At 44.2% G+C, this 20589-nt stretch overlaps 1 protein-coding gene across 1 annotated transcript in view; it reads right to left on the minus strand.

The window, feature by feature from the left end:
- Window positions 1-5110: 5110 nt before the first annotated feature.
- GCM2 (GCM transcription factor 2) overlaps window positions 5111-20589 on the minus strand; it is a 72504-nt gene continuing 57025 nt past the window's right edge. The window contains exons 4-5 of the mRNA XM_086966881.1: window positions 20238-20363; window positions 5111-8098 (exon numbers count right to left, since the gene is read on the minus strand). Coding sequence (XP_086823007.1) covers window positions 7211-8098; window positions 20238-20363 — 1014 coding nt within the window. The 3' untranslated portion in view covers window positions 5111-7210. The remainder of the gene's footprint in view (window positions 8099-20237; window positions 20364-20589) is intronic.

Genomic DNA, 20589 nt, shown 5'->3' on the forward strand with positions numbered 1-20589 from the left:
TTTCTGTTCAACTGCCTCTATTTAAAACGACCACTAGAGGTCAGTAAAATATGAGAATTGTTTTGATTGTTCAACTGCCTCTATTTAACTGTCTTTATAGAAAACGACCAGCAGAGTACTACAATCACTTTAGCATTCTTTAGATTCCAGTCCATAGAAATTGTCTTCCATGAGCACCCGTAGACAATAATATTTTTTTCAAACCTTGTATTTTCAGTGATATGACCACCGAAGGCCATGATTTTATATTACAAAACAGAGCTTTGGCAAATACCATTTCCAGCTGAAAGGAAATATTTCTCTCCATGTGTTCCCATACCTGGCATGTCACACAGTGTGGTGCTTACTTTACCTCCATGTTAAAGAACAGTAGATGTTTCAGCACCCGGGCTAATGTGCGGCATAGCTAAATACATATAAGGTCCCAAAGGCGAGACTGATTGCACTGCAAATGCTTGTTTTTAAAGCTTTTGAGCATGATGACAGATTTGAGAGTGAAGATGGAGGGGGCAATGGAAGAGATGCGAGCGGGTCCCATTGAAGTGAAATAGGGCCAAGTGGCCGTAATTGTGGGGGAAGAGTGGAGCAATAAAGGAGCTGGGTGAAGAGGTCCCGTTAAGTTTTTTTAAAGCAAGTTGAGGTGCCTGCGATATCCCGGGAAAACAATGGACTGGACGAGGAGGTCGAGTTTAAAGAAAGCACCATTTAGTGGCATCAGCAAGGGATAGCACATAGGGATGGTTTAAAGAAATTAATTTAAAAGACATGCCAATGGGAAGGGGAGTAGGTGGGGAAGCAACTCGGAGAGCAGGTGTGATGGGATGAGAGGGGGAAGCAACTCACGTGTAAGAGAGTAAAAAAAGAACATGTATATTTAAAGAAGAGAAAAAAGTAGTTTCTTGAAAGTGAGCAGTGAAAGGATATGTCATCGAGGCAAAAAGATGGTAAAGAGGCTATGCTCCAGGTGAAGGACAAACAAGAAGCAAGCAAATGAGTGACAATAAAGCCAACCAATGGTAAGCAGCGGTAGGGCTTTAAGCACGCTGTAGGTTTGTGGTATGAACCACAAGAGGTTTTCACCAACAGGCAGCTAAAAGCTGTCTGATAGGCAAGACTTAAAAACTATAAGTTACAATTGCATGGGCCTTCTAAATTGAACCCAATAAAAAAGCATATCACTCAAAACCAGGCATAATCCCAAATCTCACAGATATGGCTTTGTTTATTGAGGTCCCCCCTGTCCTGCACAAATACACAAGGTAACGAATTACTTGAAGATGCCTTCTAAAATCTTACAATGTGGAACAACGCATATGAAATTGTGGCAGTTGTAAATACAACTGGGCAAATCAATAAAAGCTAGCACAACAGTATTGACATGCTGCACATAAAGTTGACAACATACACAATCTAGAGAGTCACAAAAAGAAAGTAATTCGGAGGATACGTGCAGCAAATTGAAATTAATACTGAAAACTATCTAAACAAGCCAAAACGCTGTAATGAGATTCATTTCTACCAATGTACGTAAAACAAATCAAAACATTTAGACAAGCTTGCCTAGTTAAAATAAATTGTCAGTGGAGCACACCTACCTGTGAGCTACGATAGCATCCTAGAATTTACTTACTTGGCTCTAACGCCTTGGCCGCCGTCAAGGTGGGTATTCAAGTATGACTCTTTCTTCCCACTTCCCTCCATCTTTAAGACTGCAACCTTGCCTCTCGCCTTCTGCCCCATGACATTTTTCCTCAGCTTGCTAGCACCATCTTGGCATTAGTGGTTTTCCTGCAGATCACAATCTGTGCATTTGTGTGGGTTGCTCTTCTAACTGTGTTGGTCTTAATCCACAATATATTGTGGTCTTTGATCCTACTTGTGTCCCCACACTTACATCTCTCATGAATTCCTTTAAAAGAGAGTCATTTCTAATACTATTTCATGATGTGTGAGCTTCACCATTAACTATCTAAGGCGTGCACTCTGTATGGAGTGTAGTATATTTTGGCTTCAATAGATAATGGTCATTGTGGTTCTTTCAACACCTGATGGATTAAGTCACCAAAGACAAGGTTATCTATACACTCTGTGAAGGTGATATGCACTATGTGTATCATTCAGTGATATTGAGAACTGGAGTATATGAGAACTATACTGTGTTAATGTGAATTAAAATATCATTGGTCGTTGCAGAAGGAGAGTTCAAAGGTGAGAAAATAAGTTGATAAGGACCCTCGGAGTGATTATACTGGCTTGGCTAGTTGGATTTGTGGGTGGGTAGAGCTTGTTTATCTAAAACTTTGATTTGTTCTTTATGTGTGGGCTGCTTCACAATCCAGGCAAGGTTCATGGGTCAGAATTATGAGGAGAATAGAAGCAAAACATGTGAAGGCTATCTTGAAGTATATTGGCAGGGTGAAAGCTGACAGCTTAAAAAATTATACTACATTCTTGGAAGTTCACAACAGCATTTTGTATCCATACACAGTACTGATGAACATAGGAGCAGGAGGGATCTACATAACTATTCACACAGTAGCCCACAGTCAGGGGCGATCAAGGGCACTGCCAAAGGTCAACTGACAATGTCCGGTATTTCAGTACTTATCCAAAAATTCAGTAGCATGGGCATCTATGATAACAGAACTGCCTCGTGGGTAAGCAAGAACTACATATGAAGAAAATAGGCTTCTTGGAAATGACACAATATGTGTATTCATGCATCATGAGAAAGGTGTAGCAAAATTAAGATTAATTCTGTAGCATCCTGCCAATAATGTCTGTGAAACTACTAGGTGCCACAAACTTATAAGACAAAGTTCTGTATGTAGAAAGAGTTATTATGTTTTAAAGTTGTTATTGCAGGTATTGCCTCTTCCCATATGTTATCCTTCTTCATAAGAGAAGAATCGTGAGGGGGGCTCTCCTATGATGCCCCCATATTTTTTATAGGATAATCAAAATCATGGGCAAAAGGTGAGATCAAAGTTCTAGCAATGATCTGGAGCAGGAAGCGGTGGTCAACAGGCAAAGAAATTACGACTGCGTTGTGATGCAAAGATTCTAATTGTAGAATACCCTAAATGCCCAAAAACAAGAAAATAACCCTTATAAACAGGAAAATAACGAGAGCCAAGATGGACTGGGGAAGAGACAAAGATGAAATAGGAGTGACAACCATCTTGGATTGAGTCTAATCACAGGAAGAGACCCTAAGAAGACATTTCTGGCAATTTGCTAAAATGTTCTTAATTTTACTGTAAAAACGAAATACAAGCCCTTTTGACCGGTTCTTTGGTTGATATCCTGCAAAAGGCCAAGCTGAGAAAGTGCTCCATAGCCCCAGCTGCAGAAGCCCCAGGCAGATGAGTCAAGTCAAGCCCAGAAGCCCCATATGCCTGTGAGTTATGTGGATTGCTTATCCTGACATGCTGGACAAGGTGACCACAAGGAAAGGGGGACACAGGCCAAAGCACAGACCCCAACTCACACTGCTAAGTTCCAATGAGCAAAGGGTGGCAACCTAAATTGCTGAAGAGACCCCTAAAGCAAGTCACAGTTCAGGACTGGAAGTCAAAGCCCACTTGGTGGACCAAACATTCGAAATGAGGCAAAAATAGCCAAAAAATGAGGTTAAGAAAATTGTGGAACAAGTGACAGAGGATAATGAAATGATGACAACATGGCAGTATACACCAATGTTATAAGCTCAGTTGATCAGGGATTTTTTTTATCAGAATGCATAGTGTGTGTGCTCACAATGCACACCTCTATAGCACCATAGTAATGTATAAGAGGAAACGGGGAAATTGTTGGACTTTGCCGTGTGTGGCCGGCCTCTCTCATGGGGTAACATTGGGTTGCCTTATTACATTTAATAAGTGCTAACGTTTGATTGGGAAGAGGTGAACCTTTCATGTTTGGTTTCTGAGAAATTGTAATTAAAAATCATGTTTATTTCTAAAGTCCACTGCACATTTGAATAAAGCCTTTTGAATCAAAATATAGCTCTAGATTCTACTACTGAGAATCTGCTACATGAATTCACTAGCCTTTCTTGACGGTTGACCCTCCATATCAAGCCCTTCAGTACTAACATGATGAATTTCCTGAAAAATATTTGACACTTGCATTATATTTGGGCACTTGAGGGCTGATATTTTATGCTCTCAATCCCATAATTTAATGCATATGTGTTTTATTGCTTTAACCTCTCCTCGTAGGACGAGTGATTTAAGCAAACCTCTGTTATGGTAGCCCATTGCCGTGCTGACTACCCTTTCAGGCCCTCATTACCAGCTACCAGGATTTAAGATCTAGCAAACCCACATTAGATGTTACGGATACTGGGGCATTAGTTATACCACATTCAAGTATTACTGAGGATCATAGATCTATCTCATGTAGACCAATATGCAATGGGGAATACCATGAAGGAATCCATGTTACTGACATACTGATTCTCTAAAGTAAAATTGTAATAGTGGTCTTTTTACAAAAGACAAAGAACCAGATGTACAAATATTTTTACTGGTTGCAAACCATCCCATTGATTCACTAAATCAGATTGTTTGTGAGTGGTAAAAAGCTTTTTCTTATGTACTAAACCCATTTAGTGATTTTAAAAGTTTTACGAATCTCTAAATGTGATTTGAAACGGTTTTTGCATCACCATTTAGAAAGGAGCGTGTTTTAGGCATCCTTTCAAAATAGCAATTAAGACCCTGATGTATCAATTCTTTGCAACTGTCATTCTAGTTGTAAAGCATTGATGATTTAAAGACTCCTGAGTTGGGGGTGTAACTGATTCGCAAAAAGAAGGGGTCTCCCCTGCTCCTTTGGGAATTGGTTTGACAACTTCAGAGGGAGCAGGAGGTGCCCCAGAGTACCACTGCCTGATCTCAGCAAAATTTTCTAAAATAGAAGCAACCTTGTTTCCTTTAAGGAACTCAGGCTACCATTTTGGAATGAAATCTCGGGGATTATGTTCTGTTGTTCCTTGGGGGCTACCATCACTGTGACCTGTCATCAGAAATGACCTGGAGGATTTGTCCCTGGTAATGCATGAGTGATTTATTACCCTATGTTATTTCTGATGTGGCCAGTAACTCCTGATACTCATTCAACGAGGCATTCTTGGACACAGCAGCGAGGCCTTACGAGACTTACATGAAGCCCATGGATGCAGGGCTGCGGGGCAGGGACTGACCCCTAGTTTACACTGGAAATATTTGTGTGAAAAAGGTTTCAGTTCCTAGTGCTTTGGCAGGATTCACAAACACTAGGCAATATGCCCAAATTCATCCTATACAACAAACAAAACAGCAAAACTGCGACTAGAAAACCTGATCCACCTAAGCCCTTCCCATTGAGATCCGTCACGCGGAGAAGAAAGGTGAACATGCAGTCTGAGGTGTAGGTCTGTACATTTTATTGAAGCACTTTTACAAAAGGCCTGCAATACGTTCTTAGCTACAGCAGATGTACCAAAGTGTAGAACAGCATAGTTTAATGCAAGCCTGCCTATGTAAGGGGCATCAGTGGCCCCAAAGCCCAAGGGTAGCACAAAGGGTCGGCGACAAAAGAACATAGGAGACAAGAAGGGGGGGGGGGTTGCCATCAGAAGTGGAGGAGGTGAGTTTCAATTAGCCTACCAATGGGGCAGTGCCAATACCAAATAAAGAGTGCAAAGACAAGAATAAAGCAATTGGCACGCTATCCTTGACTAACCAGTAGGGGGCAGTCAGGGGGCAACTTAGGGATCTCCCTGGAGAAGGAAGCCACAGTAAAGGCTGTCAACTTGCAGCATCCCATCATCGCCAAATGGAAAAGAGAAGAAGTACAAGGCATCGTAATGACATGAGTGGTAATCTAGTGATCATGCTCAAGATTACAGGAGTCCTGCCCAGTCAGAAAGACGGACCAATGGGAGAGGATGGTTTCCAACAGTATGCCTTTGGATTCTGACTAAAATTGGAACAGGCGGAGTTACCATAAAACAGACATTGCACTCGCAGGCCAAGCCTGGCTGGGGGGCAGCTACCAAGTACTAATAGTGGTTAGCAAGTTAATCCTGTCATCCAGCATAGAAGGTACCTCAAAGACAGAACACCTCAGAAATAATTCAACTTTGCCTGATCATTGGAGGAGGATTATTGCCATGTTTGCTACTATATTTATCATAGAAAATATTTAAAATGGTTTGCCTTGCCTGTGAGCGGTGCATGTATTGTGAAAACGTTAATAAACGGCGAGCAGTTGAACTCCAACACATGCCGGAGTTTATACTTTCATAAAGGAACAAATTGTGGTTCTTGGCAAAGTGGCCCGAATGCATAAGTTAAAGCCAAGCACTGGCAGGGGAAACCCCCATACCCGCCAACTCACGCAATGCCACTGTGTGACCCACAATATCAGCTCCCATCACACTGACTCCCAGTGACCAGCCAAAATCACACTTTGGCAGGGAAAATGAGCTGAAAACCACTGTAAATAGTGGTTTTCCAGCTTGTTTTCCGAGGCTTTGAACTGTCGAAGTCCATTAAGGGGTGTGAAAACACTCCAGGGCATGGGCACCAGCCTTTGTTTATGGGAGGAGGGGGCTTGGGGCGAGGTGGGGTTCAAAAGTGTCTTGTAAGTACTTCTAGGCATGATGCCCCGCCCCTTTAAAGTCCCCGCCCTACCTCACACAGTGAGATTGTTCTTCAAGTTGATGGGTATGAACCCCACCCAATGTGGCAATGCTGAAAGCATCAAGGCACTCCACTTCCTGCTACCATCTACACTGGAGCTGTTAACAGGTTGTTTGTGTGGGTGGTGGGAAGAGGTCAACTCTTGTGGTCCTCACATAGGTTGTCATAGCTCAGGGCATAAAACATTAGACTTTGATCAGCCCAGAATCTTTGTATCCTGCTTTGTCCCTGTGTGGCTTCCTTCACTTTCTGGCTACCACATATTCATTGAGGAGAAGGATGAGTTGGTTGTGCAATGGAGAGAGGCATGGGATAGTCGTGACAGAGCTCAATGACAAAATAAATAAACCAAAACTCCAATGAAAATGAAGCATGTTCACTTCCTGAAACTAGGACTCAAAGTAAAATGTGATTTAAAATTAAACAAAGAGGAAAAATTACATATTTAGCAAATCTCCAGCTCGCAATGTACAATTTCAAATCTGTTTTAATCCAGTCTCCGGAGTTCATTTCATTGCTCAGAAGTCACTGTTTTCAAATGTAAATGAATGTCCCATGCGCTCTGGGTAATTGTTTCCCGTGTATGGGTATCGGTACGTGTCCAGATTCTCAAGCCGGTCACTTTTGATGGGGACAGGATCCTGCTGGTAACCCAGTGCCGTCTTGATCACTCCAAAGTCCTCTTGCACTTTCACTTCTGGGTAGCCTGTTTCCAGGGCATTGTCTGGAAGGTGGCCACAGTTCTGGAGGTTTTTGCCCTCACACGTATTGTCTGTGAACTTCACCACCGACGGCTTGTACGCCTGGTAGGACACCTTGGTGGTGGTGGTGATCACAGTCTGCAGGGCCGGGGCTGCTGGAGAAGGGGTGCTACCATACCTGCAGGTGTAGTCCCCTTTGTAATATGGATGTCCAGTGGTGGCCTGGATCTGTCCATAGTCATTTCGATCTCCATAACCAGTTTTTCCAAAAATTTGCTTCCAGCCGTGATGTTTCCCTGGGACTTCACAGCTCCTATCATGGACGTTGAGGGCACTGGCGCTGTGTTGGGGCACACTCAAGGGAATGTGGTCAGAATCCGCAGGGCCATTGTTCAGATCTTTGTAAAAAGCTGGGTACGAGCTGGAACCTAAGTAGCCAGGCATGGTGAATTCATAACTGCATGGTGTCCTCGGCACATAGATTCTAGGATTAGGACACTTTTGAAATGGTGACACCGCCTCCCCCTGAAAGCTGGCTGAGTCGTAAGTGGCTTTGTAAAGCTCTGGGTTCTGAAAGGATGGGTAATGCTGAGCCGGAACAGGGAAACTTGGGTCAGCAAGGATGCCAAAGCGCTCTGGGCCTTCCAGGCACGACAACGGATGCATGTTGCTAAAATGGCCGCCGCTGTCGTGATACCTTCCTGTCTGCAATGAAAACCAAATAGAAGAATTATTTATTTTCCAGCCAATATAAGGTGTTCACAAAGAAATAAACCAACACGTTTATTACTTCTGTCATATGTGAGCAACGTTTGAGGCGATGTTTCGAAACTATAGTAACAGTTTCCAGAACTGCAAACTAAACGTTTTCTCCTGCAGCCAATAGTGGCCAATAAACCTAGGTAATCGCTTAGACCTCTACAAGTCACTGCTAAAAGGTAAAATATGAGTTAGTAGCTTCTGGGATACCGGGATACAAAATATGAGCATGTAGGTTCTGGGATACCGGGTGGCCATAATTGACATTTCCGGCTGTAATGCCCATGCAAATTGTGGCTATTAGGAGGTATTTGGCCACAGTGGGGAATGACTTGCGGACCAGGTTTTATCAAGTAAAAAGCGTAAGTAGGACCCCTAGTCTGCAGTTATAAAAGGCAATTTTCCACTACCATTTACATCCTGCTTTAAGCATGTGGTAAACTGGTATGGGGTGATTGATGTGTGTGAGAGGAGTGGGAGGCAGGGTGTTTGAGGGCGTCTGGGGCAGAGCATGATGTTGAAAGGCAAGGGGAGCTTTCCATGCTTCCCTTTGGAGTTTCTGGCACCATGTTGGGGTTGGGGTGTGGAGAGGCCTGCAGCCCTGCCCTAACTCCTATGTGATTTTACCAGGTGTAGTTTTTTGGCTGGATGTTCCTAGACATAATGATTAGGAGTACAGGAACAATGGGTCAGTTGTGATCAGGTGTAGCAGTAACCCCAAGGAATCCCATACCATCTGACTTGTAATTGGGCCCATTAATGGTGCAAATTGACTTTGCACCTCTTTTTACCCCTAACTTAAATTAGAAGTTGAGTGAGAGTTACACTTCCCCTGAGGAAACTCCAGACCATACAGAACACAGCAGCAAGACTCATCCTTGACCTGCGAGAAATACATACACCACCCCTCACCTCAGGAAACTCCATTTGCTACCAGTCTCGAAGAGATACCAGTTCAAGCAGCTCACCCACTCTTACAAAGCATTACACAATGAAGGACCAGCGTACCTCAACAAACAAGTGAATTTGTACCAACCTGCTAGGGAACTCCGTTCCAGATCCCTCTCCCTAGCTGCTACCCAGTGCATCCACCCGGCTAACAGCAGCTTAGACCTGGAACACCCTCTCCACGCACATTGCTCCAACAGTTCAGGAAGGACCTAAAGACATGGATGTCCAACCTTTAGGAACAGGTAGTGTGATCCCACAGCAGGACCCCATTGCGCCTCGAGAACCTCACAGAAGAAGCAGCTACGCTATCCAGATCCAGATAGATTGATTGAGTTTAGCCTTGTAGTTGAGTGCAATTTACTCTTCTCCTCTGTTTAGCCAGACACGTACCACCAGGTTTTATCTGGTGGTAACTGTTGGTGTGCACCCGAGTGCAAGGTGTAATATTGTATCCAAATGGCCTCTGTTACCGTGTATGCTTGTTAGTCCCCATTTATTTGTGCACAGATATTAACTGGGAGGAGAAACTCATGCAAGAGTCAGGACTGTTGGTTAGGTATTTTTGCTCCTGTTAACATTCACAGGTCTAAAGATACTACACATGCTTTACAAAAACAAATACATTACTCATTAAGTGTGGTAATAATTTTAAGTGACACAATTCAATCCAAAGACAGAAATATACAGCAGAGTACCCTTCTGGTGCCGTCCAGATGCGACCATATTGATTATTCAGCAATTGATGTTACAACCCAGGCTATTTATATATGTATTTCCATTTTTTGTTGTATATAGAGCCATCATGTCTCCCTGCAGGCACTCTGCTGCACTTTCCTCAGTAGCAAAAAGTACTCAAATAACCATCTAAAACCCACAGCATCTGATCTCTAGAAATAGCTAAGAGAATGACATTGACATCATGGACCCACTTCACATGTTTTTTTCTACCTGAAGGTTTTGCCTACAGCGTAAAACACAGCATCTCCATGTCTGAATGGAAAATCCATAGAATCAGCATTTCCTGTGAGAAAATACTAATTCGAATGGAAATGTGTGCTTATCTGGAAGACTTAGGACACTTTTATGGCGACACTGTGTCATCCTGTGAGCAGTTCCACCCACCTTACTATTCATGTGGTGGAAGAATTTCCAGAGAAAGACTGGCCTCCAGATTTAGTACTTAGTCCAGGAACCACAGGATTTGGCTTTCCCACCAAAACTGAATCAAGTGCATAGATTAGTCATGTGATCCTGTAGTTGTGCCTACTACTCTTTGGTTGTTACAGCTCCTCAGTATATGTGGATTTTAAACTATTACTGATTTTGACAACTCTATTACTACAGCGCACAAAAGAACAGAAACCACATTGAAGGAACTGGATTTGTGTTGTGAGCACATGGCTTTAAGGAAGTCACAGCTCCAAGTGTGGGTCAAATAACTTGTGCTCTTTTGGCTGTTTTATGGATTGGGGATTGTACTACTGACTATCAACCTTAGAATACTATGGTTGAGAATATTGAGGGACCAAATATTGAAAGGTAAGTGCCTATAGGGAAATATCGATTTACTGTCCCTAACCCCACATCTACATACCTTGAAGATATATGTACTTATATGTGGAGTTAGGTATTGAAAATCTAAACTTAGTTACTTAGCTCAAACACAAGCAGCTGCTTTTATCAAACAACGTGAAGGAGACGCGGCACCCATACATATGCTTCTACAAAAAACAATGGCTCCTGTGGAAAATTACTCAAATAATATGATAATGTTGCTGCACAATGGCAATGTAGGTGATTCGAAAACAGACGAAAGGCAAGTAGGTGGTATATACACTGGAAGAATATATTTGAATACCAGCCAGATTAATTACTGATTTTACACATATAGACAATATACACATATTATATACACTTATACATTTAGAAAACAGTGAATTTGTGTCCCAAGTGAATGATTTTAAACAAAAAACAACTTATTTACAAAAATTCATACAAAAAAGGAAAATAACATAGGGATTCTGTTTTAAATTCGTTTTTTGAAAAGAAAGAAAGCGACCTATTGGTTCATTTCAAAATTAATATTCAAGTTGACCAATAATGACAACTTAAAAAACGGTCTGCTTCTTTACAAGTTGTCGACGACGTTTCGACCTTGTATGGATAGAAGGTCTCTTCAGGACTGACTGTATATGGGGCACCTGCGATTTGCTGGTAATTATGTATATACAAGGACAGTGACACCGTGATGAAAGTGAATGGAAGCAACTTACAGAGATCCCAGCCGGGACCCATGTAGTGACTCAATTCGATGTACTCGTAATGTTTTATTCGATTTCTGAAACTTGTCACCGGTTCAAAACAACCTTTGAGCACTTAATAGTGCTAAGGGTGGATCAAGGTTCAAGCCAACAAGGTGGCCGAAGTATAAGGGGCTCAGACGATGCTGGCTCTTTGATACAATTCGTGAACTATGGACAATCCCGTGAGTGATGGCGGCTGCACAATGGCAGAGCTTACCGATCGGCAGAATTGTATCAAAGAGCCAGCATCGTCTGAGCCCCTTATACTTCGGCCACCTTGTTGGCTTGAACCTTGATCCACCCTTAGCACTATTAAGTGCTCAAAGGTTGTTTTGAACCGGTGACAAGTTTCAGAAATCGAATAAAACATTACGAGTACATCGAATTGAGTCACTACATGGGTCCCGGCTGGGATCTCTGTAAGTTGCTTCCATTCACTTTCATCACGGTGTCACTGTCCTTGTATATACATAATTACCAGCAAATCGCAGGTGCCCCATATACAGTCAGTCCTGAAGAGACCTTCTATCCATACAAGGTCGAAACGTCGTCGACAACTTGTAAAGAAGCAGACCGTTTTTTAAGTTGTCATTATTGGTCAACTTGAATATTAATTTTGAAATGAACCAATAGGTCGCTTTCTTTCTTTTCAAAAAACGAATTTAAAACAGAATCCCTATGTTATTTTCCTTTTTTGTATGAATTTTTGTAAATAAGTTGTTTTTTGTTTAAAATCATTCACTTGGGACACAAATTCACTGTTTTCTAAATGTATAAGTGTATATAATATGTGTATATTGTCTATATGTGTAAAATCAGTAATTAATCTGGCTGGTATTCAAATATATTCTTCCAGTGTATATACCACCTACTTGCCTTTCGTCTGTTTTCGAATCACCTACATTGCCATTGTGCAGCAACATTATCATATTATTTGAGTAATTTTCCACAGGAGCCATTGTTTTTTGTAGAAACACTTTTACCCAGGCTCCCAGTGAGTAGGGTTCCCCTGTTAAATTCCTACCCATACATATGCAGCACCCTCGCAGCCACATGGAATACTCCGCCCACTTGCAGAACACCATGGAATCTCACAGAGTTTTTTGGTAACTCTGCAGAATTCCGCTGACTGAAACTGCGCAAGCTCTGCCCAGGCCAAGCTATGAGATGCTCTTTGGCACTGCATCTTTAGACTGAGGATAGACATTGAAATTATGTCATTCTGCAGCTGTGGCATTTATATTTAAATATAGATGTTCAGCCAATGCCACATAACTCACCATCTGGTGCACAACTTTCAGAATAGAATAATAAAACATGGTTCTAACTCAAACGGATCAAAAGTTACTTATAAAAGTGCCAATGTGGTGCATGTAGCAGCAGACTTTTTGTAGAGGTTAAAGCCCCGATGTAGGTAAAATTGATTTACCGATTTTAAATTACCGAATTTTACCGATTCGGTAATTTAAAATCGGTAAATCAATGGGTCCGATATGTAGGTATTCCAGATGTGCTGGAATACCGAATCGGATGAATTCGGTATTTACCGATTCGGTAAATACCGAATCGGTAATGCCCATTCATTCCTATGGGCTTTGAAGCCCATAGGAATGAATGGACATTACCGATTCGGTATTTACCGAATCGGTAAATACCGAATTTCTCAAGGGTGCAGGGGGTGTCACTTTGACACCCTCTGGCACCCCCAAAACAGGCACGGGTGCCATGTGGCAGGCATACCTGCCCTAAGGGCAGGTCTGCCTGTCACATGGCATAGGTGTGCATGCACACATGTGCATGCACACCGGAATCGTTATTTTACCATCAAATAGGATTTGATGGTAAAATACCGATTCGTTAAGGCTCCTGGGACTCTGAAGAGTCCCACCTACATATGGGTGGCTCCGAATCGGTAAAATTACCGAATCGGTATTTTACCGAATCGGTAACTTTACCGAATCGGTAAAGTTACCGATTCTGTATTTTACAGAATCGGTAACTTTACCGATTCGGTAAAGTTACCGATTCGGTAAAATAGTGCACCTACATGTCAAATCATGTATACCGATCGGTAACGGCCGAAAATACCGATTTTCGGCCGTTACCGACCGACCTACATCGGGCCCTAAATGGTCCCCTTTTGTTGTTGATTGCTGTTTTGAGTGTAAACCTGGTGCTAATAAGGCAAAACTTTTATCTTTTATCGAGACTACTAGTGATTGCTAATGTGACAAAACAATGGCATTTATATAGGCACATGATTTTGCATAGTTTGCATTTTATCTGTGTATAACTTAATCAACCCTACCGTATAATTTGGTCATTAATTGTCATATAATTTTAGTGGCCCTTGGGTAGTGAGCGAGAAAGGGAAAAACAAGGAATGCATGTAATGATTTGGGAATTCCACTGGATCTCACAAAAAGCTTAAGTTGCCCGAGACACCTCAACAATCAATGGAGCCCACGCCTGCTAGGGACCAATGACTAACCAACTGACCACACTTGTTCAACGTTTGCATCGCGATTTCTGGTGTAAATCTTCAGAATGTTTGAGATATCCAACTGTAAATAAAGAGGCATAGTTATGAAATGGTGGCACAGAAAATCACCTTGCTGTGCTGCACTGCATCACTGGGAAAAGGTGCATTCTTGACTTTCTCCCCTACTTTGGCGCAAAATGGGCTGACAAGCGCCAAAGCAGGTCCCCTTGCACTATGGGGTAAGGTTGCCTGTTACATGCAGGATTGTTTTTATGCAGGAAGGAATCTTCCAGCACAAAAACAATCCTGGGAGGCATAATCCTCGGTCTTTGTGTTCTGCAAAATGCAGCACTCATAGAAGGAGGAAGTAACTAGGAGAAAAAAGGATATTTCTCCTCATTACATCTCTCCTGACGAGGTGTATCTTTTTGGCACATTCCCAGGTTTACAAGGTCTTGTCAGTCTGGAGATTCATCAAAAACCATGGGAGTAGCGAGGGAACACCCATGCAAACCCCATGGAACACCTTACCAGGGCAGAGTAAGGTCATGCAGCGATTTGTGCTGCAATGCGTTACTTCAGATATTTTGAGCCACTCAAAGCCAAGCAAAATGGCTTTGCGTGGCTTCAAAAATCTGAAAAATGTGAGGTTTGCACAGAGCATGTAGCACATCGCGTCATGCAGACGTGACACAACTCTCTCAGAAATATGCCCCATGGTGTCCAGGGAATTGTATGCGGCAGTTAAGTGTCACCAGTCACAGGTGTACGACTGAGGGACTGATTCACAAAGGGCCTCTACACTTGTGGCGGAGGTCCCACAGTCGTGGGGGAATTCTCGCACTTGGGGCGGAATCTTTTCAAGGAGAATTCTCATTATGGAGACTCCTCCCTGAGTGTGGAGACTCCCCCACGACTATGGGGCCACCGACACGAGTGCAGTGGCCCTTTGCAGAATCAGGTCCAGAGTCTGGAAGCATTGCCTAGGTGGGAGAAGGTAAATTTCACTTTGCCTGGAGTTCCAAAGGTTTTGCCTCCCGCACTAAAAAAGTGATATCACTGCCTAATATTCTTCATGACTTCTGGCAAATCTACTGAGTCATGCTAATGAAATATGGCTTCTGTTTGCTTGAGCACTGACAGCCTTAAGAAAAGAACACTGGGTGTGGATGGCCTCATGAAGTGTGTTCATCAAGGATGCGGTCCTTAAACGTGAAATCGGAAAGTAAATGAGAGAAGGAATCATCCAGTGATATTTTTCTTGAGGGATCTCCCCGATTATACGGTATGGTCTGAGGCAAAAGTTGGTACCCTGTCTTGTCTATTCTTGTCAAACGCTCCAGTAATGCAAGTAGAATGGACAGGATTCCATTTCCCTCTTTGCTATTAAGACAACAGGACACTCACAGGTCTAACTTAGGCAATGAAAGTGTATTGATGCAGATTGCAACTAAAACCCATGCATTACTCAATTATTGCAATGGTTGCAGCTGGAAAATTTGCAAAAGAAACCTGTGGCACCGCCCAGATCTCCAGTCCAGGATCCCTGGATATAAGTTCTTGAAGTCATTACAACGGTGCAAAGTGGATATTTTCCTCATGTCCTAAACGTTTATGGGCCAAATTGCCAGCTTAACATACAGGCAATTGGCCCGCTTGCCACTAAATTTGTACTCAAATCTTCCTATGCATGCCCTCAAGATAGCCAACTTACCTCAATTTTGGAGGGCACCATAGCTAACATGGTTTGCTCCCCTTTGCTTCCACCATGATGGATACATCCTACACTTATAGCAAAATTGTATGCTCTGTCGTAACATAAACACTGCTTCAAATTAGAATCTTTGTGAGTGAACAAGCTGAAGTGGCTGAAGGTCTGTCTCTAAAGGGTCTCAAGATTTTACAGACTTTGATGCTGTGGACTACCAAATCCTGCTGGAGAGGTTGCCAGTGGTTGCCTCTACCCCTTCTTCCAAAGCTCTGGCTCTTCGTTCCCAAATGGTTAGTCTGGGTACTTTTCTCCTTGAGGAAATCCCACCTTTGATTTTTATTTATTTAAATTTTAAGTAGTGCAGGCTAGTTAGAGGATATCTGAAGGATTTACATAGGATATCTGAAAACGATAGGCCTGCACATCTATAATGGTACATAAATGAGGAGAAGTCATAAATACGGCATCTTTGCTACAAAAGAAGACTTAGTGAAGTCACATATACAGGTTTGTAAGTATGGAGGTCCTTGCAGCTTGTCATTACTAAGGTTGCCTAGAGAAGTGTGGGATATAGGGATGTGCATTAGAATATAATTTATAGAAATATCTACTGACACAAATAGCCTTTGGAAGAATACTATCCCAGTGTTTGACTTTCAGTTTTTAAGTCCCATGGTGCCAATACTTTGGTAAAGGATATTTAGGTACAATATTTATGTCAGACATTACCTACCTCGTCAGTCTCCCTCGTCACAGTAACCATGGAGCACCCAGTGATCCGGACACAGCATTCACCCAATCAAAAAGGTCCTCACCCAAGATGGTCACCCGGCAGGATTTACCTGCCACCTGACCTATAAGGGTGGGACCTATACAGGAAACATCCTGTTTTTTTTCTCTGTGTTCCGACTGGAACACCCTTTCTATGTTACAAGGCGGTTTTTGTAATCACCGGCTCGGTATGTTTATTATAAATTTTTTCTCATTTTCGGGGTCTGCTATAGTGTCCCCGTTTTTGTACACCTCTGCTCCTCCAGGGGCAGCGGTTTTGCTGGCTCCACTCCCGCGCTGAGCGAGGGGAGAGGTTGCTTTCTTCTTTTTTACATGTCACTGCTGCTCCCCCGCTGAGAGCGCTGGGTGCAGCGGTATTCTTTTGTTTTGTTGTTTCGCTGCTGCTCCCACGCTGGGCGCTGGGTGCAGCGGTATTCTTTTTTAATTCGCTGCTCCCTCCCTTGGCGTGGGCGCAGCGGTATTCTTTTTAAATTGCTGCTCCCTCGCTGGGCGCTGGGCGCAGAGGTATTCCTTTTAAATTGCTGCTCCCTCGCTGGGCGCTGCAGTATTCCATTTGCCATTTTTTCCGCTTCTCCGTGCTGAGCGTCTGTGGAGCTACTGTGGTGCCTCTTGATCCAGCCACTTGTTTCCTCTGGGGCCTTTGTCCTCTCTGGACCTTTTGGATGCTTATTACCACATTCCTGTGCATCCCCTCTCCAAGTGTTATTTGAGATTCGTTGCCCTGGGTCAACACTTCCAGTTTTGTGTACTTCCCTTTGGGTTGGCTTCTGCCCCCATGGTTTTTAATAAGGTCCTGGCTCCCCTGGTGGGTCTTCTGCATGCTCAGGGGGTGCTGTTTCCTTACCTAGACGATTGGTTAATCTCTTCCTCGTCTTTTCTTAAGGCCCTGGAAAATGTGGTGCTGGTCCGGCTTTGCCTGGAGTCTATTGGGTTCCTGGTAATTGTCAGCAAGTCCCACCTTGTCCCTTCGCAGGAGCTTCAGTTCATCAGTGCTCTCTTCAACACCAGGTTGGGGTTGGGGTTGGTGTTGGTGTTTCTGCCTCCAGATTACCAGCTCCGTCTCCGGTCTCATCTGAACTCCCTCCTGTCGAGCTCTTCAGCCTCCGCACGGACCTGGTTACGGGTTCAGTGGGACATGTCTGCCTCTCTCTTCCTGGTCCCTTGGGCTCGCATACACCTCTACCATCTGGTGTATCACCTTCTGGCCCACAGGGATCCGATGTCCCTGGACTACGAGGCCTCTGTTCCTCTGACTCCTGCCATGTCTCTCCTGCTGCAGTGGTGGTTGGTGCCGGAAAACCCGGCGAGGGGTGTTACCCTGGATCCTCCTCTTCCCTGTACCATGACCACCGATGCCAGCCCTTGGGGTTGGGTGTCCACCCTCTGGTCTCTCTCTGCCCAGGGTGCTTGGTCCCCTGCAGAGAGCTGGATGTCCTCAAACTGGCTGCTGTCTTCAAAGCTGTTGTGCACTTTGCTCCTCACCTGCGAGACTTGTGGGTTCAGGTCAGGACAGTCAGGTGGCTCTTGCCTACTTGAACCATTTGGAGAGCACTCGCTCTCCTCTTTTGGCTCTCCTGGCAGATCAGATTGGGTCTTGGGCGGAAGACAATCTGCTGGGCCTGATGGCTGTCTCTCTGCCGGGGAGGGAGAATGGGCGTGCGGACCAGCTGAGTCACCTTATTCCCTCTTCTGTCTCTATGTCCCTGTGTCCTCTGGTTTTTCGGGAACTGTCTGAGAGGTTCGGGAGGCCCTGGTTGGATCTCTTTGCGTCCCCTCAGGATGCTCTTCTGCCGAGGTTCTGTGCCCTTCTGCCTTGCGTGGGTGCGTGGGGGGTGGATGCCCTGAGTTTCCCTGGGCCCCAGGGTCTTCTATATGCCTTTCCTCCTTGTCCCCTTCTCAGCAGGGTTCTGACAAAGATCAGGTTGTAGAGGGTGTTGGTGCTTTTGATGGCTCCCCCTTGGCCTCGCCAATCTTGGTATTCCCTCCTTCTACTTCTGGCGGTTGCTCCTCCTTGGCGGTTCCCGCTGTCACCTGCTCCTCTCCGCTTTCCTCAGCTGTCTCGTCAGGCTCTCACCCAGTTGGCATTGGGGGTTTGAAAATTGAAAGGCAAAGGCTAGTCTCCCTGGGGTGTTCCTCTGCTGTGGCGTTGTCTATCCAGAATTCTCGTAAAGGCAGTACCCTTAAGATCTACTAGTGCCACTGGCGGAATTTCTCTGTTTGGTGTTCTTACCGGGGTTTTCTCCCTGATTCCTGTGAAGGGGGTTCTGTTCTTGAGTTCCTCCGGGATGGGTTTTTGATTGGTCTGTCAGTCTCTACACTCCACAGCCAGTGGTCCGGCATTAAGGCTCTCCGAGGATCCTCTCTCGTTCTCTTTGAGGCCTTGGCTTCGCGCCTTCTGTGCAGTTTCTTTCTTCGGCGGCCTGTCGTTGCTGCTTCTGTCCCACCCTGGGATCTTCCCTTGGTCCTTCATGCCTTGCAGGATTCTCCCTTTGAGCCTCTGACTTCGGTTTCTCTGGAGTTTCTGACCCTGAAGGTTTGCTTTCTGGTGGCCATTACTTCTGGCCGTTGTTTGGGGGAACTTGGGTCCTTGCTTTGTCATCCTCCCTTCTTGAATTTTTTCCTGATAGTGGTCCTCCGTCCTGACCCGGCTTTTCTTCCCAAGGTTCCCTCAGCTTTTCATTTGTCTCAGGACATTGTCCTGCCTGCCTTTTTCCCTTCCCCTTCTACTGATGAGGAAATCTGGCTCCATTCCCTGGATTTGACCAGGGCTCTGGTGATTTACCTAGAGCGCACTGCCTCCTTTCGCCATGTGGATTTTTTGTTTGTTACCTTTGGTGTTGCCCGGCAGGGTCATCGCCCTACCAGGCCACTCTTTCCCGTTGGGTGCGTTCCACTGTCTCCCTGGCCTACCGCCATTCGGGTGTGTCCCTTCCCCCGGTTGTTCAGGGTCGATCTACCTGGGGTTTGGCTTCCTCTTGGGTATCATTCAAAGGGACTTCCCTTAAGGATCTTTGTGCTGCGGCTACCTGGTCCTCCCCTCACACTTTTGTTTCACATTATCGGTTGAGGATGGGGAGATTTTTTCTGGGGATTTTGGTTCCGCTGTCCTTGCGGCTGTCCACTGATTGTGTTTCTTGTCTGCATTGATTAACATTTCTATTTTTCTGGCATCATGGTGTCGGTTCCTTGTTCGTCTTTTGCTTCGGTATACGCTCCATGGTTCCTGTGACGAGGGAGACGGACGAGGTAGGTAATGACTCGGTTACTTACCGGTAATGTTCATTACTCCGAGTCATAGTCTCCCTCATCACAGTCTTATTCCCTCCCGCCTGCCCTTGATGATGGGGGGGACGAACAATGGATTTTGCTTTATATTTCAGGATGTTTCCTGTATAGGTCCCACCGTTATAGGTCAGGTGGCAGGTACTTCCTGCCGGGGGACCATCTTGGGTGAGGACCTTTTTGATTGGGTGAATGCTGTGTCCGGATCACTGGGTGCTCCATGGTTACTGTGACGAGGGAGACTGTGACTCGGTGTAATGAACATCACCAGTAAGTAACCTAGCCAATAGTTTGTCAATGATATTCTTGTTCCATACCAAGACATGGAGTCATGGTGGGTAGGTGTTATTTGTGCCACGAGAAAGCAATAGATTATTTCAACAGGGTTCAGCCCATTCAAGAGAAGGTAATTTTACAGGAACTGTTTGAAGGATGTGAACAATGGGTCTTGGTTGGTACCTAAAAAGTTGTTAGATCAGAACTTTGGCACAAAATTCAAATATGGGTTTGTTTCAAGACTTTGTTTAGCCCCCAAAAAAAACGTTATATCTACTTTTGACGTACCTCAATCTCTAATGCTCTCTTTTTCTGAGATAGGTGAGAAGAAGAAATCTGTCTCTTCACCGCACTCCTTCGTGCTTCCGTTTCGGATTTACTCTCTGGTCGCGGGTGATCGTGGACTCCTTTTGCCTATTATGAGAGAGATGTGGTCATAGTTTTGATAAGGTCAGACAAGTAAACATATTGCTGTCGCAGTAAAATAATCACCAGCAATACTTTATTTTGTTGTGGAGTGCATTAAAGCTTTTAATAGATCTTCATTCTCTATACTGTTCTTACCTATTTTATTTAATGTACCCATACCTGCTAAGACTTTGCTTACCTTAGATCCATGGCAAGAACAATAAGACCTACA

Source organism: Lissotriton vulgaris, chromosome 4_1, assembly GCF_964263255.1.
Source record: "Lissotriton vulgaris chromosome 4_1, aLisVul1.2, whole genome shotgun sequence".
Taxonomy (NCBI): domain Eukaryota; kingdom Metazoa; phylum Chordata; class Amphibia; order Caudata; family Salamandridae; genus Lissotriton; species Lissotriton vulgaris.